General features: G+C 49.1%; 1 protein-coding gene across 1 annotated transcript in view; it reads right to left on the bottom strand.

Annotated features, from left to right (window-relative positions):
* Nucleotides 1-13,124, bottom strand: part of LOC311240727 (carnitine O-palmitoyltransferase 1, liver isoform-like) — a gene marked incomplete at its 3' end in the record, with an annotated part of 221,994 nt that overhangs the window by 159,952 nt on the left and 48,918 nt on the right. Inside the window, exon 4 of the mRNA XM_084329300.1 lies at nucleotides 1,753-1,924. Within this exon, the coding sequence (XP_084185426.1) occupies nucleotides 1,753-1,924 (172 nt within the window). The remainder of the gene's footprint in view (nucleotides 1-1,752; nucleotides 1,925-13,124) is intronic.

Raw genomic sequence — 13,124 nt, 5'->3', positions numbered from 1 at the left:
AGAGAGAGAGAGAGAGAGAGAGAGAGAGAGAGAGAGAGAGAGAGAGAGAGAGAGAGAGAGAGAAGAAAGAAAGAAAGAAAGGGAGAGAGAAAGAGAGAGAGAGAGAGTATCACGATACCGGTTCAAAGATAATTCCGGTTGGTTCCAGTCAGGAACGCGAGGGGAGCTCTCTCTCACTGTGGAGTCCCGCTCCAGGCAGAGTCACCAACAGACCGTGGATCAGTGTGTCTGTCGTTACAACCCTGCCGGGCCGCGTGAATATTAAAGGCAACCAACTTGTGTTCGGCTTTTCTCTGATTGGCCGCGACCCCCCGCCCCCACGCGCAGGCAAGCGCAGCCGTCCCACGTCCCAAATGAAATCCAAGGAGCAAGCGCGGCAGCGCGGGCAACCAACTTGTGTACCAACCAACTTGTGTTCAGCTGCTGTACCAACCAACTTGTGTTCAGCTGCTGTACCAACCAACTTGTGTTCAGCTGCTGTACCAACCAACTTGTGTTCAGCTGCTGTACCAACCAACTTGTGTTCAGCTGCTGTACCAACCAACTTGTGTTCAGCTGCTGTACCACCATTTTGGGTGTTCAGCTGCTGTACCAACCAACTTGTGTTCAGCTGCGGTAGCAGTGGAGCGCTGCTGACTGATTATTATGTTTCGCGTTTTTAACAACCAACGGTAGATTCACTCGTCACTGTACATGTATAAACAAAGCCCATACAGTTATGAAATGCGCTGACTAGAAAATACATCTGGTAGTTCGTTTATGACGTTAATTAATAATAAACACTGTTAGGACTCTTAATAATAAACACTGTTACGACTATCTGACTCTTAATAATAAACACTGTTAGGACTATCTGACTCTTACTAATAAACACTGTGTTAGGACTATAAACACTGTTAGGACTATCTGACTCTTAATAATAAACACTGTTACAGACTAGTGTTAGGACTATCTCGATTCACGCGTCACTACTGTAACTAGAAACTCTGGGTGTCACTGTACATCAGTAACGTTATTTCGCGTTTTTAACGTCAGCGGGGCGATGCGGTGGTTAGTCCCCGGCTTCCGTGCACCGCCGCCGGCTCTACTCGGTCCAGCTCCAGCAGCAGCGGCCGTGCTCCGTTGTAGAACGAAGCCCTTCAATGACAGAGCTCTCATATTTTGCGAATGCATAAACTATATCTTCAATTATGGCTATGTGTCTAATATGGCTGTCGCTTATCAATGACTTCGCGACAGCCATATTAGACACATCGCCATAATTTAAGATATAGTTTATGCATTCGCAAATATGAGAGCTCTGTCATTGAAGTGGGTGGTGGCAGCATTACTAACAGTAGCGATTTTTATTGTTTTGTCATGACCAAACATAATCCCAACATAGATAGGAGGTGTACTGTATGTCAAATGTCGGTCATGTGGTGGAAGTGTTTAGTACAGTCACACAACAGAACACCGCTGTAGAGTACAGTCACACAACAGAACACGCTGTAGTACAGTCACACAACAGAACACCGCTGTAGTACAGTCACACAACAGAACACCGCTGTAGTACAGTCACACAACAGAACACCGCTGGTTCGACCAGCGCTTCTGCCGCGTCTCTCTTGCCGCAAGGGCGTGTGCTAGTGGATTGATTGATTGGCCGTGTGGCCAATCAGAGAAACGCTGAACGAAAAGCTGAACACAAGTTGGTTGCCTTTAATATTCTGCCGGGCCGTGCCGTTAAAAACTACCAGCGGTCCCACTCACCACCCAGACCTTGGTGGTGGTGGAGACGCGGCCGTGCTGCTCGAACATCCAGCGGTGGTAGGAGAGCAGCAGCTTGAGACTGAACCTCAGCGTCAGGATCAGAGAGAGCCACAGCAAGGTGCTGAACACCACCGCCGACAACATGGTCTGACCCTGGACCCCTAGAGAGAGACTGGGGGGAGAGGAGGGAGAGGGGGAGGAGAGGGGAGGGGCGGAGGAGGGGGGAGAGGGGGGAGAGGGGAGGAGAGGAGGGCGGAGGAGGGGGGGAGAGGGGGAGAGGGGAGAGGGGGAAGAGGGGAGAGGGGGAGGGAGGGGAGAGGGGGAGGGAGGGCAGAGGAGGGAGAGGGGGGAGAGGGAGAGAGGGGGAGAGGGAGAGAGGGGAGGGGGAGAGGGGAGGAGGAGAGAGGAAGGGCGGAGGAGGGGGGAGAGGGAGGGAGAGGGAGGGCGGAGGAGGGGGGGAGAGGGGAGAGGGGGAGAGGGGGAGAGGAGGGAGAGGGAGGGGGAGAGGAGAGAGGGAGAGGGGAGAGGGAGAGAGGGGGAGGAGAGAGGGAGGGGGGAGAGGGGGGAGAGGGAGAGAGGGGGAGAGGGAGAGAGGGAGAGGGGGGAGAGGGAGAGGGAGAGAGGGGGAGAGGGAGAGAGGGGGAGAGGAGGGAGAGGGGGAGGAGAGAGGGAGGGGGGGAGAGGGGGAGAGGGAGAGAGGGGAGAGGGAGAGAGGGAGGGGGGAGAGGGAGAGAGGGGGAGAGGGAGAGAGAGAGAGGGCAGAGGAGGGGGGGAGAGGAGGGAGAGGGGAGGAGAGAGGGAGGGCGGAGGAGGGGGGGAGAGGAGGGAGAGGGGAGGAGAGAGGGACGGCGGAGGAGGGGGGAGAGGGAGAGAGGGGGAGAGGGGGAGAGGGAGAGAGGGGGAGAGGGAGGGCAGAGGAGGGGGGAGAGGGGAGGGGAGGGAGAGGGAGAGAGGGAGAGAGGGAGGGAGGGAGGAGGGAGAGGGGGGAGAGGGAGAGAGGGGGAGAGGGAGAGAGGGAGAGGGGGGAGAGGGAGAGAGGGGGAGAGGGAGAGGGAGAGGGGGAGAGGAGGGAGAGGGGGAGGAGAGAGGGAGGGGGGAGAGGGGGGGGAGGGGGAGAGGGAGAGAGGGGAGAGCGAGAGAGGGGGAGAGGGAGAGGGAGAGAGGGGAGGAGAGAGAGAGGGAGAGGAGGGGGGGGAGAGGGGGAGAGGGAGAGAGGGGGAGAGGGAGAGAGGGAGAGGGGGGAGGGGAGGGAGAGAGGGGGAGAGGGAGAGAGGGGAGGAGAGAGGGAGGGGGGAGAGGGGGGGAGAGGGGGAGAGGGAGAGAGGGGGAGAGGGAGAGAGGGAGAGGGGGGAGAGGGAGAGAGGGGGAGAGGGAGAGAGGGAGAGAGGGGGAGAGGAGGGAGAGGGGGAGGAGAGAGGAGGGGGGGGAGGGGGGGAGAGGAGAGAGGGGGAGAGGGAGAGAGGGGAGAGCGAGAGGGGGAGAGGGAGAGAGGGAGAGAGGGGAGAGAGAGAGAGGGCAGAGGAGGGGGGGGGAGAGGAGGGAGAGGGGGAGGAGGAGGGAGGGCGGGGAGGGGGGGGGAGGGAGGGGGGAGGAGAGAGGGACGGCGGAGGAGGGGGGGAGAGGGAGAGAGGGGGAGAGGGGGGAGAGGGGGAGAGGGAGAGAGGGGGAGAGGGGGAGAGGGGGAGGGGGAGAGGGGAGAGAGAGAGGGAGGGCAGAGGAGGGGGGGAGAGGGGAGAGGGGGAGGAGAGAGGGAGGGCGGAGGGAGGAGGGGGCGAGGGGGAGAGGGAGAGGGAGGGCGAGAGGGGGAGAGAGAGAGGGAGGGCGGAGGAGGGGGGAGAGAGAGGGGGGCGGAGGAGGGGGAGAGAGAGAGGGAGGGCGGAGGAGGGGGGGAGGGAGGGAGAGGGGGAGGAGAGAGGGAGGGAGAGAGGGGGAGACAGGGAGAGAGAGGGAGGGCGGAGGAGAGGGGGGAGAGGGGGAGAGGGAGAGAGGGGAGAGGGGGAGAGGGAGAGAGGGAGAGAGGGAGAGAGGGGGAGAGAGAGGGAGGGCAGAGGAGGGGGGGGAGAGGAGGGAGAGGGGGAGGAGAGAGGGAGGGCGGAGGAGGGGGGAGAGGGGGGAGAGGGAGGGGGAGAGGAGGGGAGGGGAGGAGAGAGAGGGAGGGCGGAGGAGGGTGGGAGAGGGGGGAGGGAGGGGGAGAGGGAGAGACGGGGAGAGAGAGAGGGAGAGAGGGAGAGACATGGAGAGAGAGAGGAGGGCGGAGGAGGGGGGGAGAGGGGGAGAGAGAGGGGGAGAGGAGAGACGGGGAGAGAGAGGAGGGAGAGGGGGAGGAGAGAGGGAGGGCGGAGGAGGGGGGAGAGGGGGGAGAGGGAGAGAGGGGAGAGGGAGAGAGGGAGAGAGGGGGAGGGAGGGAGGAGAGGAGAGGGGGAGAGAGAGAGGGAGAGGGGAGAGGGAGAGACGGGGAGAGAGAGAGAGAGAGGGAGGGGGAGAGAGAGAGCGTAGAGAGGGGGGAGAGAGAGAGATAAGGACAGTATTCAGAACAATATTTCAACACCACATTAGATAATCACAGAGAGATTAATCACTTAATTTATTGATGCTGTAATGATTACAGTAATCTTTCTGTAAAATCTTTCTGTAAACAAACTATAAAAGACGGAAGAGTCGTTATTGTCAGAACGCCAGCGTTCTATGCTCTGCTTGGTGTCAGACTGGTGCCAGGTCTATTGAAGCATATTACACTCTATATGATCACTATGTACAGTATGTATAATATACTCACTATCAATAATATCACTATAATAATATCACTATGTACAGTATGTATAATATACACTATCAATAATATCACTATAATAATATCACTATGTACAGTATGTATAATATACACTATCAATAATATCACTATAATAATATCACTATGTACAGTATGTACAATATACTCACTATCAATAATATCACTATAATAATATCACTATGTACAGTATGTACAATATACTCACTATCAATAATATCACTATAATAATATCACTATGTACAGTATGTATAATATACTCACTATCAATAATATCACTATAATGGGCGGCTACGTGGCGTAGTGGGCAAGGCGCTCGCCACGAAATGCTGGAGACGCTCCACATTTGCTTTCAGTTTAGCTGGTCGTCCGTACTAATACACATTGGCCGTATTAGGGGGTGGGAAACTGATGGGTGGGGATCGGGCGTTTTGGACAGCGACTCCTACAGGTCGGTTGGTGCGCCTGCGCAGTAGAATCAGGAAGTGTCGGGGCAGCGTGAGCCTCCCACGCGTTACTCCTCGCCACTGAGAGATCGAGCTGCGCAGGTGAAAAGATGCGACTGCCGTTACCTCAAGTACCGGAGGGGACTTGTGCTATGTATGACTTAGTCCACATTGCAGCCGGCTTGTGGGAGGCAAGAAACAGCGTCCGTGACAGGGGAGGGTTGAATTGGATGATACGAAAATTGGGATGGGAGAAAATATAGAAATGGGAGAAAAAGTGGATAAAAAAAAAAGAAATCACTATAATAATATCACTATGTACAGTATGTATAATATACACACCATCAATAATATAACTATAATAATATCACTATGTACAGTATGTATAATATACACTATCAATAATAATCACTATGTACAGTATGTATAATATACTCATTCTATCAATAATATCACTATACTAATATCACTATGTACAGTATGTACAATATACACTATCAATAATATCACTATGTACAGTATGTATAATATACACACTATCAATAATATCACTATGTACAACCCACCCTGGTATAATATACACACTATCAATAATATCACTATGTACAACCCACCCTGGTATAATATACACACTATCAATAATATCACTATGTACAACCCACCCTGGTATAATATACACACTATCAATAATATCACTATGTACAACCACCCTGGTATAATATACACACTATCAATAATATCACTATGTACAACCCACCCTGGTATAATATACACACTATCAATAATATCACTATGTACAACCCACCCTGGTACAATATACACACTATCAATAATATCACTATGTACAACCCACCCTGGTACAATATACACACTATCAATAATATCACTATGTACAACCCACCCTGGTATAATATACACACTATCAATAATATCACTATGTACAACCCACCCTGGTATAATATACACACTATCAATAATATCACTATGTACAACCCACCCTGGTATAATATCACTATGTACAACCCACCCTGGTATAATATACACACTATCCTAAGTCAACCCCACATGCAGATATATAGCTAACCTAAGCCTGCCCTGTACAAATAGTCTACCCCAATATGACGAAACAGATTAAGCAGGTTATCAATAAACATAAATGTACGTATACAAATATGATTGAAAATGTGAATAAATGAGTGAACGATATGCAAGTCAGTATACCAGTTCTACCAGGTCTACAGTAGCAGTTAACACTGTGGCCATGTCTAGCCAGTGATAAATAATACTGAATTAGTGATGCACCGATGTGAAAATTGTGGCCGATACCAATAACCGATATTAATATTGCTGTTCTGGCCGATACCGATATTTACCGATGTCGATATCTCTGTATAGAAAACACTTTTTTATGATAATAATTTTTTTTTTTTTTTTTTTTTTACTTTTGTAACTTATTTTCAGAAATATTTCAGATATTTTGAAACTATTTAAGGCCAAAACATGTAAAAAAATAAATAAAAGACAGGCCAGAGCTAGAGCTCAATTAAAAATGCCAGGCTGCAGAGACATTCCACAAGCACACACAACACCCCCCCCCCCCTTCTCTCTCTCTTTCAATCACACACACACACACACACACACACACACACTCTCCCTCTCTTCCTCTTCCGCCACCCCCATACAAGACACGTTGACCCTAAATCTGGCCATCTCGGATCTTGGGGGTCGCCAAGATAAGAATACAGATCGTTATCAATGGCACCTCCACAAAACTAACCATCAATTTAACTCATTGACACAAGATGCCAAAAGTCGCTAAATATATGACTGTATATATATATATATACTGCCCCGGCCAGATGCAGGCCGGGTACCTCACTCTCTATCAATCACAGATCGTTATCAATAAGACAGACACACGCACATTATGTGCACGTAAATGTGCGTACCACCACGCACTCATGCACGCGGACATACAGGCTGACCAATCCAATCCAATCCATCCAATCCAACTTTATTTATAAAGCGCTTTAACAGCCACAGGGGCACAAAGTGCTGTACAGGGGGAGCATATTAAAAACTATTAGCAGCACTAAAAATAGAAAAAAAACAAGAGTACCAAAACAGAGATAAAAAACATTAGGTAAATATAGGCAGCAATACAAGTTTAAATAGAGTACTTAAAAAAAAACATTTAAAAGCAAGGGAAACAGTAACAAAACGATACAACAACAACACAGTAAGACAATAAGATCATAAAATCAACAAGCTACATGGTGTCGAAAGCCAGAGAGAAGAGGTGGGTCTTAAGGAGGCCTTTAAAACGGGGCAGTGATGAGGCCTGCCTAATCTGCAGTGGCAGCTCATTCCACATTTTGGGGGCGGCAACGGAGAAAGCACGGTCCCCCCTGAGCTTACGCCTAGTTGTAGGCACTACTAGGAGCAGCTGGTCAGCTGACCTGAGAGAGCGAGAAGGTGTATAGACCTGCAACAGCTCAGAGAGGTAGGGTGGAGCAAGGTCATGAAGGGCTTTAAAAGCGAATAAAAGAATTTTAAAATGAATCCTAAAGTGCACTGGGAGCCAGTGGAGTGAAAATAAAATCGGTGAGATGTGGTCGTATTTACGAGTGCCAGTTAAAAGACGGGCAGCGGCGTTCTGCACCATCTGAAGGCGAGCCACTGAGGATCCACTCACCCCTATATAAAGTGCATTGCAGTAATCCAGCCTGGTAGTCACAAATGCATGGATTACTGCTTCAAAATGCTGGGCGTGCAGGATGGGCTTAATTTTGGCCAGCTGCCTCAACTGGAAAAAACTTGTTTTAACCACGGCCTTGATCTGGCTGTCAAATTTAAGGTCTGGGTCGATCTTTACACCTAGGTTCTTTACTATTGGTTTGACATGTTGTGCCAGCGAACCCAGATCTAGCAGTGAGGTCACAGCGGGGCCACCAAAAACCATGACCTCCGTCTTTTTGTCATTAAAATTTAAAAAATTCAATGCCATCCAGGATTTAATGTCATCGAGGCATTTGGTCAGCGGGTCTATGGAAAAAGAGCCAGACTTTTTTAGTGGCATATAGATCTGGCTGTCATCAGCGTAGCAGTGAAAAGGAATGCCGTGCTTTCTGAGGATGGAACCAAGGGGCAATAAATAAATAGAGAACAGGACGGCGCCAAGTATCGAGCCCTGGGGTACACCGTACAATAGGGGGGCAGTAGAGGACACAGAGTCCTCGAGCTTGACACAAAAGGATCCATCTGCCAGGTAAGACATGAACCATTCAAGGGCTATGCCTCTGATGCCCACCCACTGTTCAAGGCGGGCAATTAAAATGTCATGGTCCACTGTGTCAAAAGCGGCCGACAAGTCTAAAAGGACCAGGACAACACAGTCACTGGAATCAGTAGCTAAAAAGACAAAGACACGCGACGTGCACAGACACGTACACACTAGACCAGGGGTCAGCAACCTTTACTATCAAAAGAGCCACTTTTCCCCCGTCCCACAAAATAAAATGCTCAGGGAGCCGCACAACCTATTTACCCTTAAAATGAAGATAACACAGTGTATAACGTTTTATATATCCCCAAGCATACCCCACATTTAGCATAAAACGCCTGACCCAAAGTAATTTGCGATTTATTATACTTTATACTTATAGCACACAGTTTGTTGCATTAATGGGATTATAAAGCAACAAAAAGAAAATGTTTGACTTTTTAATTGCTGTTATAACAAAGGAAAACCTCAAACTCTTATGAAGAGGAGAACAAATACTGGCTGTGTAGACCTATTTTTAAATAAAACACAGAAGAGGAGACAAAACACTGGTGTCTGTAGACCGACTTTGAAATAAAACCCAGAACTATTCAGGTATATTTGAGTCTTTCCCTTATTTGTGGAACATTTATAAAATAGAAAGTAGTCCACTTTGAAAAAAGAATACCATGTGTAGACCTACTTTGAAATAACACACAGAAAAGGAGAAAAAACACTGGAATCTGTAGACCTACTTTGAAATAAAACCCTGAACTATGCAGCTCTATTAGAGTCCTTCCCTTATTTGTGGAAAATCTATAAAATAAAAAGTAAATTTTTCATTGTTCGCAAATTTCGCACCACATATCAGGCATACAGGTAAGCCTTTTGTTGACTAAATATCTTAGTTGATGAAATATTTTTTCATTTCAGTGTCACAGTATGACATCGATCTCAAAAATAAGAAAATAAGCTTAATCACTTTTTATAATAAATACCCTCAAAAGTGTTTAATCTCAGGGCGCTCCAGTAGCACACCATGTACCGCGCTGCGTCGCGGGTCGGCAGACCAGAGTTCGATTCCCGGACCCGCCGTTATTTGCCGAATGTCTTCCCCTGCTCTCTCTTCCGTTTCACCCTCACTGCATCGGTCGGTCATGTCTGACCAGGAAAAGCGATAATAAAAAGAAGAAAAAAAAAGTGTTTAATCTCTTATATCTTTAAATATCTTATTACAACTCTCACGTATCCAAGCTGTGGCCTTGTCTCCACTAGCCAGGGTTTAGTCGTGCCGTGGCCTCGTCTCCACTAGCCAGGGTTTAGTCGTGCCGTGGCCTTGTCTCCTCTAGCCAGGGTCTAGCCGTGCTGTGGCCTCGTCTCCACTAGCCAGGGTCTAGCCGTGCTGTGGCCTTGTCTCCACTAGCCAGGGTTTAGTCGTGCTGTGGCCTTGTCTCCACTAGCCAGGGTTTAGTCGTGCTGTGGCCTTGTCTCCACTAGCCAGGGTTTAGCCGTGCTGTGGCCTTGTCTCCACTAGCCAGGGTTTAGCCGTGCTGTGGCCTCGTCTCCACTAGCCAGGGTTTAGCCGTGCTGTGGCCTTGTCTCCACTAGCCAGGGTTTAGCCGTGCTGTGGCCTTGTCTCCACTAGCCAGGGTTTAGCCGTGCTGTGGCCTTGTCTCCACTAGACCAAGTTTAGCCGTGCTGTGGCCTTGTCTCCACTAGCCAGGGTTTAGCCGTGCTGTGGCCTCGTCTCCACTAGACCGAGTTTAGCCGTGCTGTGGCCTTGTCTCCACTAGCCAGGGTTCAGCCGTGCTGTGGCCTCGTCTCCACTAGTCAGGGTCTAGCCGTGCTGTGGCCTCGTCTCCACTAGCCAGGGTTCAGCCGTGCTGTGGCCTGTCTGGCACTCAGTGAGTGTCTCCATTGTCTTTAGAACCTGGCCAGACCTATTAATTAATTAATTAATTGCATTTATATAACGCTTTTCTAGACACTCAAAGCGATTTACAACAGGAACGTTGCCTCCTTCACCACCACTGGTAGGAGCCAACCTTGGGCTACGCAGGCTCAATGGCTACCATACACTGGCACCCGGCACACATCACACTACACAATGACTACCATACACTGGCACCAGACACACATCACACTACACAATGACTACCATACACTGGCACCCGGCACACATCACACTACACAATGACTACCATACACTGTCACCCGGCACACATCACACTACACAATGACTACCATACACTGGCACCCGGCACACATCACACTACACAATGACTACCATACACTGGCACCCGGCACACATCACACTACACAATGACTACCATACACTGGCACCCGGCACACATCACACTACACAATGACTACCATACACTGGCACCAGACACACATCACACTACACAATGACTACCATACACTGGCACCCGGCACACATCACACTACACAATGACTACCATACACTGTCACCAGACACACATCACACTACACAATGACTACCATACACTGGCACCCGGCACACATCACACTACACAATGACTACCATACACTGGCACCCGGCACACATCACACTACACAATGACTACCATACACTGGCACCCGGCACACATCACACTACACAATGACTACCATACACTGGCACCAGACACACATCACACTACACAATGACTACCATACACTGGCACCCGGCACACATCACACTACACACTGACTACCATACACTGACACCAGGCACACATCACACTGACTACCATACACTGGCACCAGACACACATCACACTACACACTGACTACCATACACTGGCACCAGACACACATCACACTACACAATGACTACCATACACTGGCACCAGACACACATCACACTACACAATGACTACCATACACTGTCACCAGGCACACATCACACTACACAATGACTACCATACACTGGCACCAGACACACATCACACTACACAATGACTACCATACACTGTCACCAGACACACATCACACTACACCATGACTACCATACACTGTCACCAGGCACACATCACACTACACAATGACTACCATACACTGGCACCAGACACACATCACACTACACAATGACTACCATACACTGTCACCAGGCACACATCACACTACACAATGACTACCATACACTGGCACCAGACACACATCACACTACACAATGACTACCATACACTGGCACCAGACACACATCACACTACACAATGACTACCATACACTGGCACCAGACACACATCACACTACACAATGACTACCATACACTGTCACCAGGCACACATCACACTACACAATGACTACCATACACTGTCACCAGGCACACATCACACTACACAATGACTACCATACACTGGCACCAGACACACATCACACTACACAATGACTACCATACACAGGCACCCGGCACACATCACACTACACAATGACTACCATACACTGGCACCCGGCACACATCACACTACACAATGACTACCATACACTGACACCCGGCACACATCACACTACACAATGACTACCATACACTGGCACCAGACACACATCACACTACACAATGACTACCATACACTGGCACCCGGCACACATCGCACTACACAATGACTACCATACACTGGCACCAGACACACATCACACTACACAATGACTACCATACACTGACACCCGGCACACATCACACTACACAATGACTACCATACACTGGCACCAGACACACATCACACTACACAATGACTACCATACACTGGCACCAGACACACATCACACTACACAATGACTACCATACACTGGCACCAGACACACATCACACTACACAATGACTACCATACACTGGCACCAGACACACATCACACTACACAATGACTACCATACACTGGCACCCGGCACACATCGCACTACACAATGACTACCATACACTGGCACCAGACACACATCACACTACACAATGACTACCATACACTGGCACCCGGCACACATCACACTACACAATGACTACCATACACTGGCACCCGGCACACATCACACTACACAATGACTACCATACACTGGCACCCGGCACACATCACACTACACAATGACTACCATTAGGGATGAGTACCTTTCACATTTGAACCGATACGGTACCGGTACCCAACGATACCTTTTTTCGGTACTTTAGTCTCAAAACATTTTATTTAGTCGTGAAAAAAATAATCCAAACTTAAAATAACTACAATTTCGACCGTTTTCGGCTTGCCATTGCTCCGACTGCTTTGTTGTTGAATCAAGTCAAATCCTAGGTAAGCATATATTGTGCGTGTGAACGTTGACATGAAAGAAGATTTTTTTTTTTTAACGTTAATTTTTTATTTAATTTTTTTTGGTATCTCACTTGAATCGATACTCGGTAGTACCGACGTGTTTCGGTTCGGTACCTAAAAAGTACCGAATTCGGTACCCATACCTAACTACCATACACTGGCACCCGGCACACATGATCACACTACACAATGGCTGAACGGCTCAGGAGACAGGGATTGAGATCAGCCAATTAACGGGGGAAGGGATGATTAGGTGGCCTTGATGTCAGAGACCTGATTGGGAATTTGGCCAGGAACTTCGGGGGAACCCCCTACTCTTTACGATAGGCATCCTGGGTTCTTTATCGACCGAAATCTATCAGGACCTCGGTTTAGCGTCTCATCCAAAGGACGAGAAGACCTGGCTGGACCCCGGCTGAGGCAGACATCTTTCACAACCGGGCCAGACCGGGCTGGGACTGTTGTGTCCTCATGGTTTAGCCAGAACAGCAGCATGGTTAACCTTAGGAAGTAACATAGCACCATCTACTGGTCAAATGACAAACTGCATCACTCACAGCCACACCACACCA

Source organism: Notolepis coatsorum (genome assembly GCF_963971535.1).
Source record: "Notolepis coatsorum genome assembly, chromosome: 14".
NCBI classification, from domain to species: Eukaryota; Metazoa; Chordata; class Actinopteri; order Aulopiformes; family Paralepididae; genus Notolepis; species Notolepis coatsorum.
Note: the sequence above shows the minus strand (reverse complement) of the source record. Positions and strands in the feature narration are given on the sequence as shown.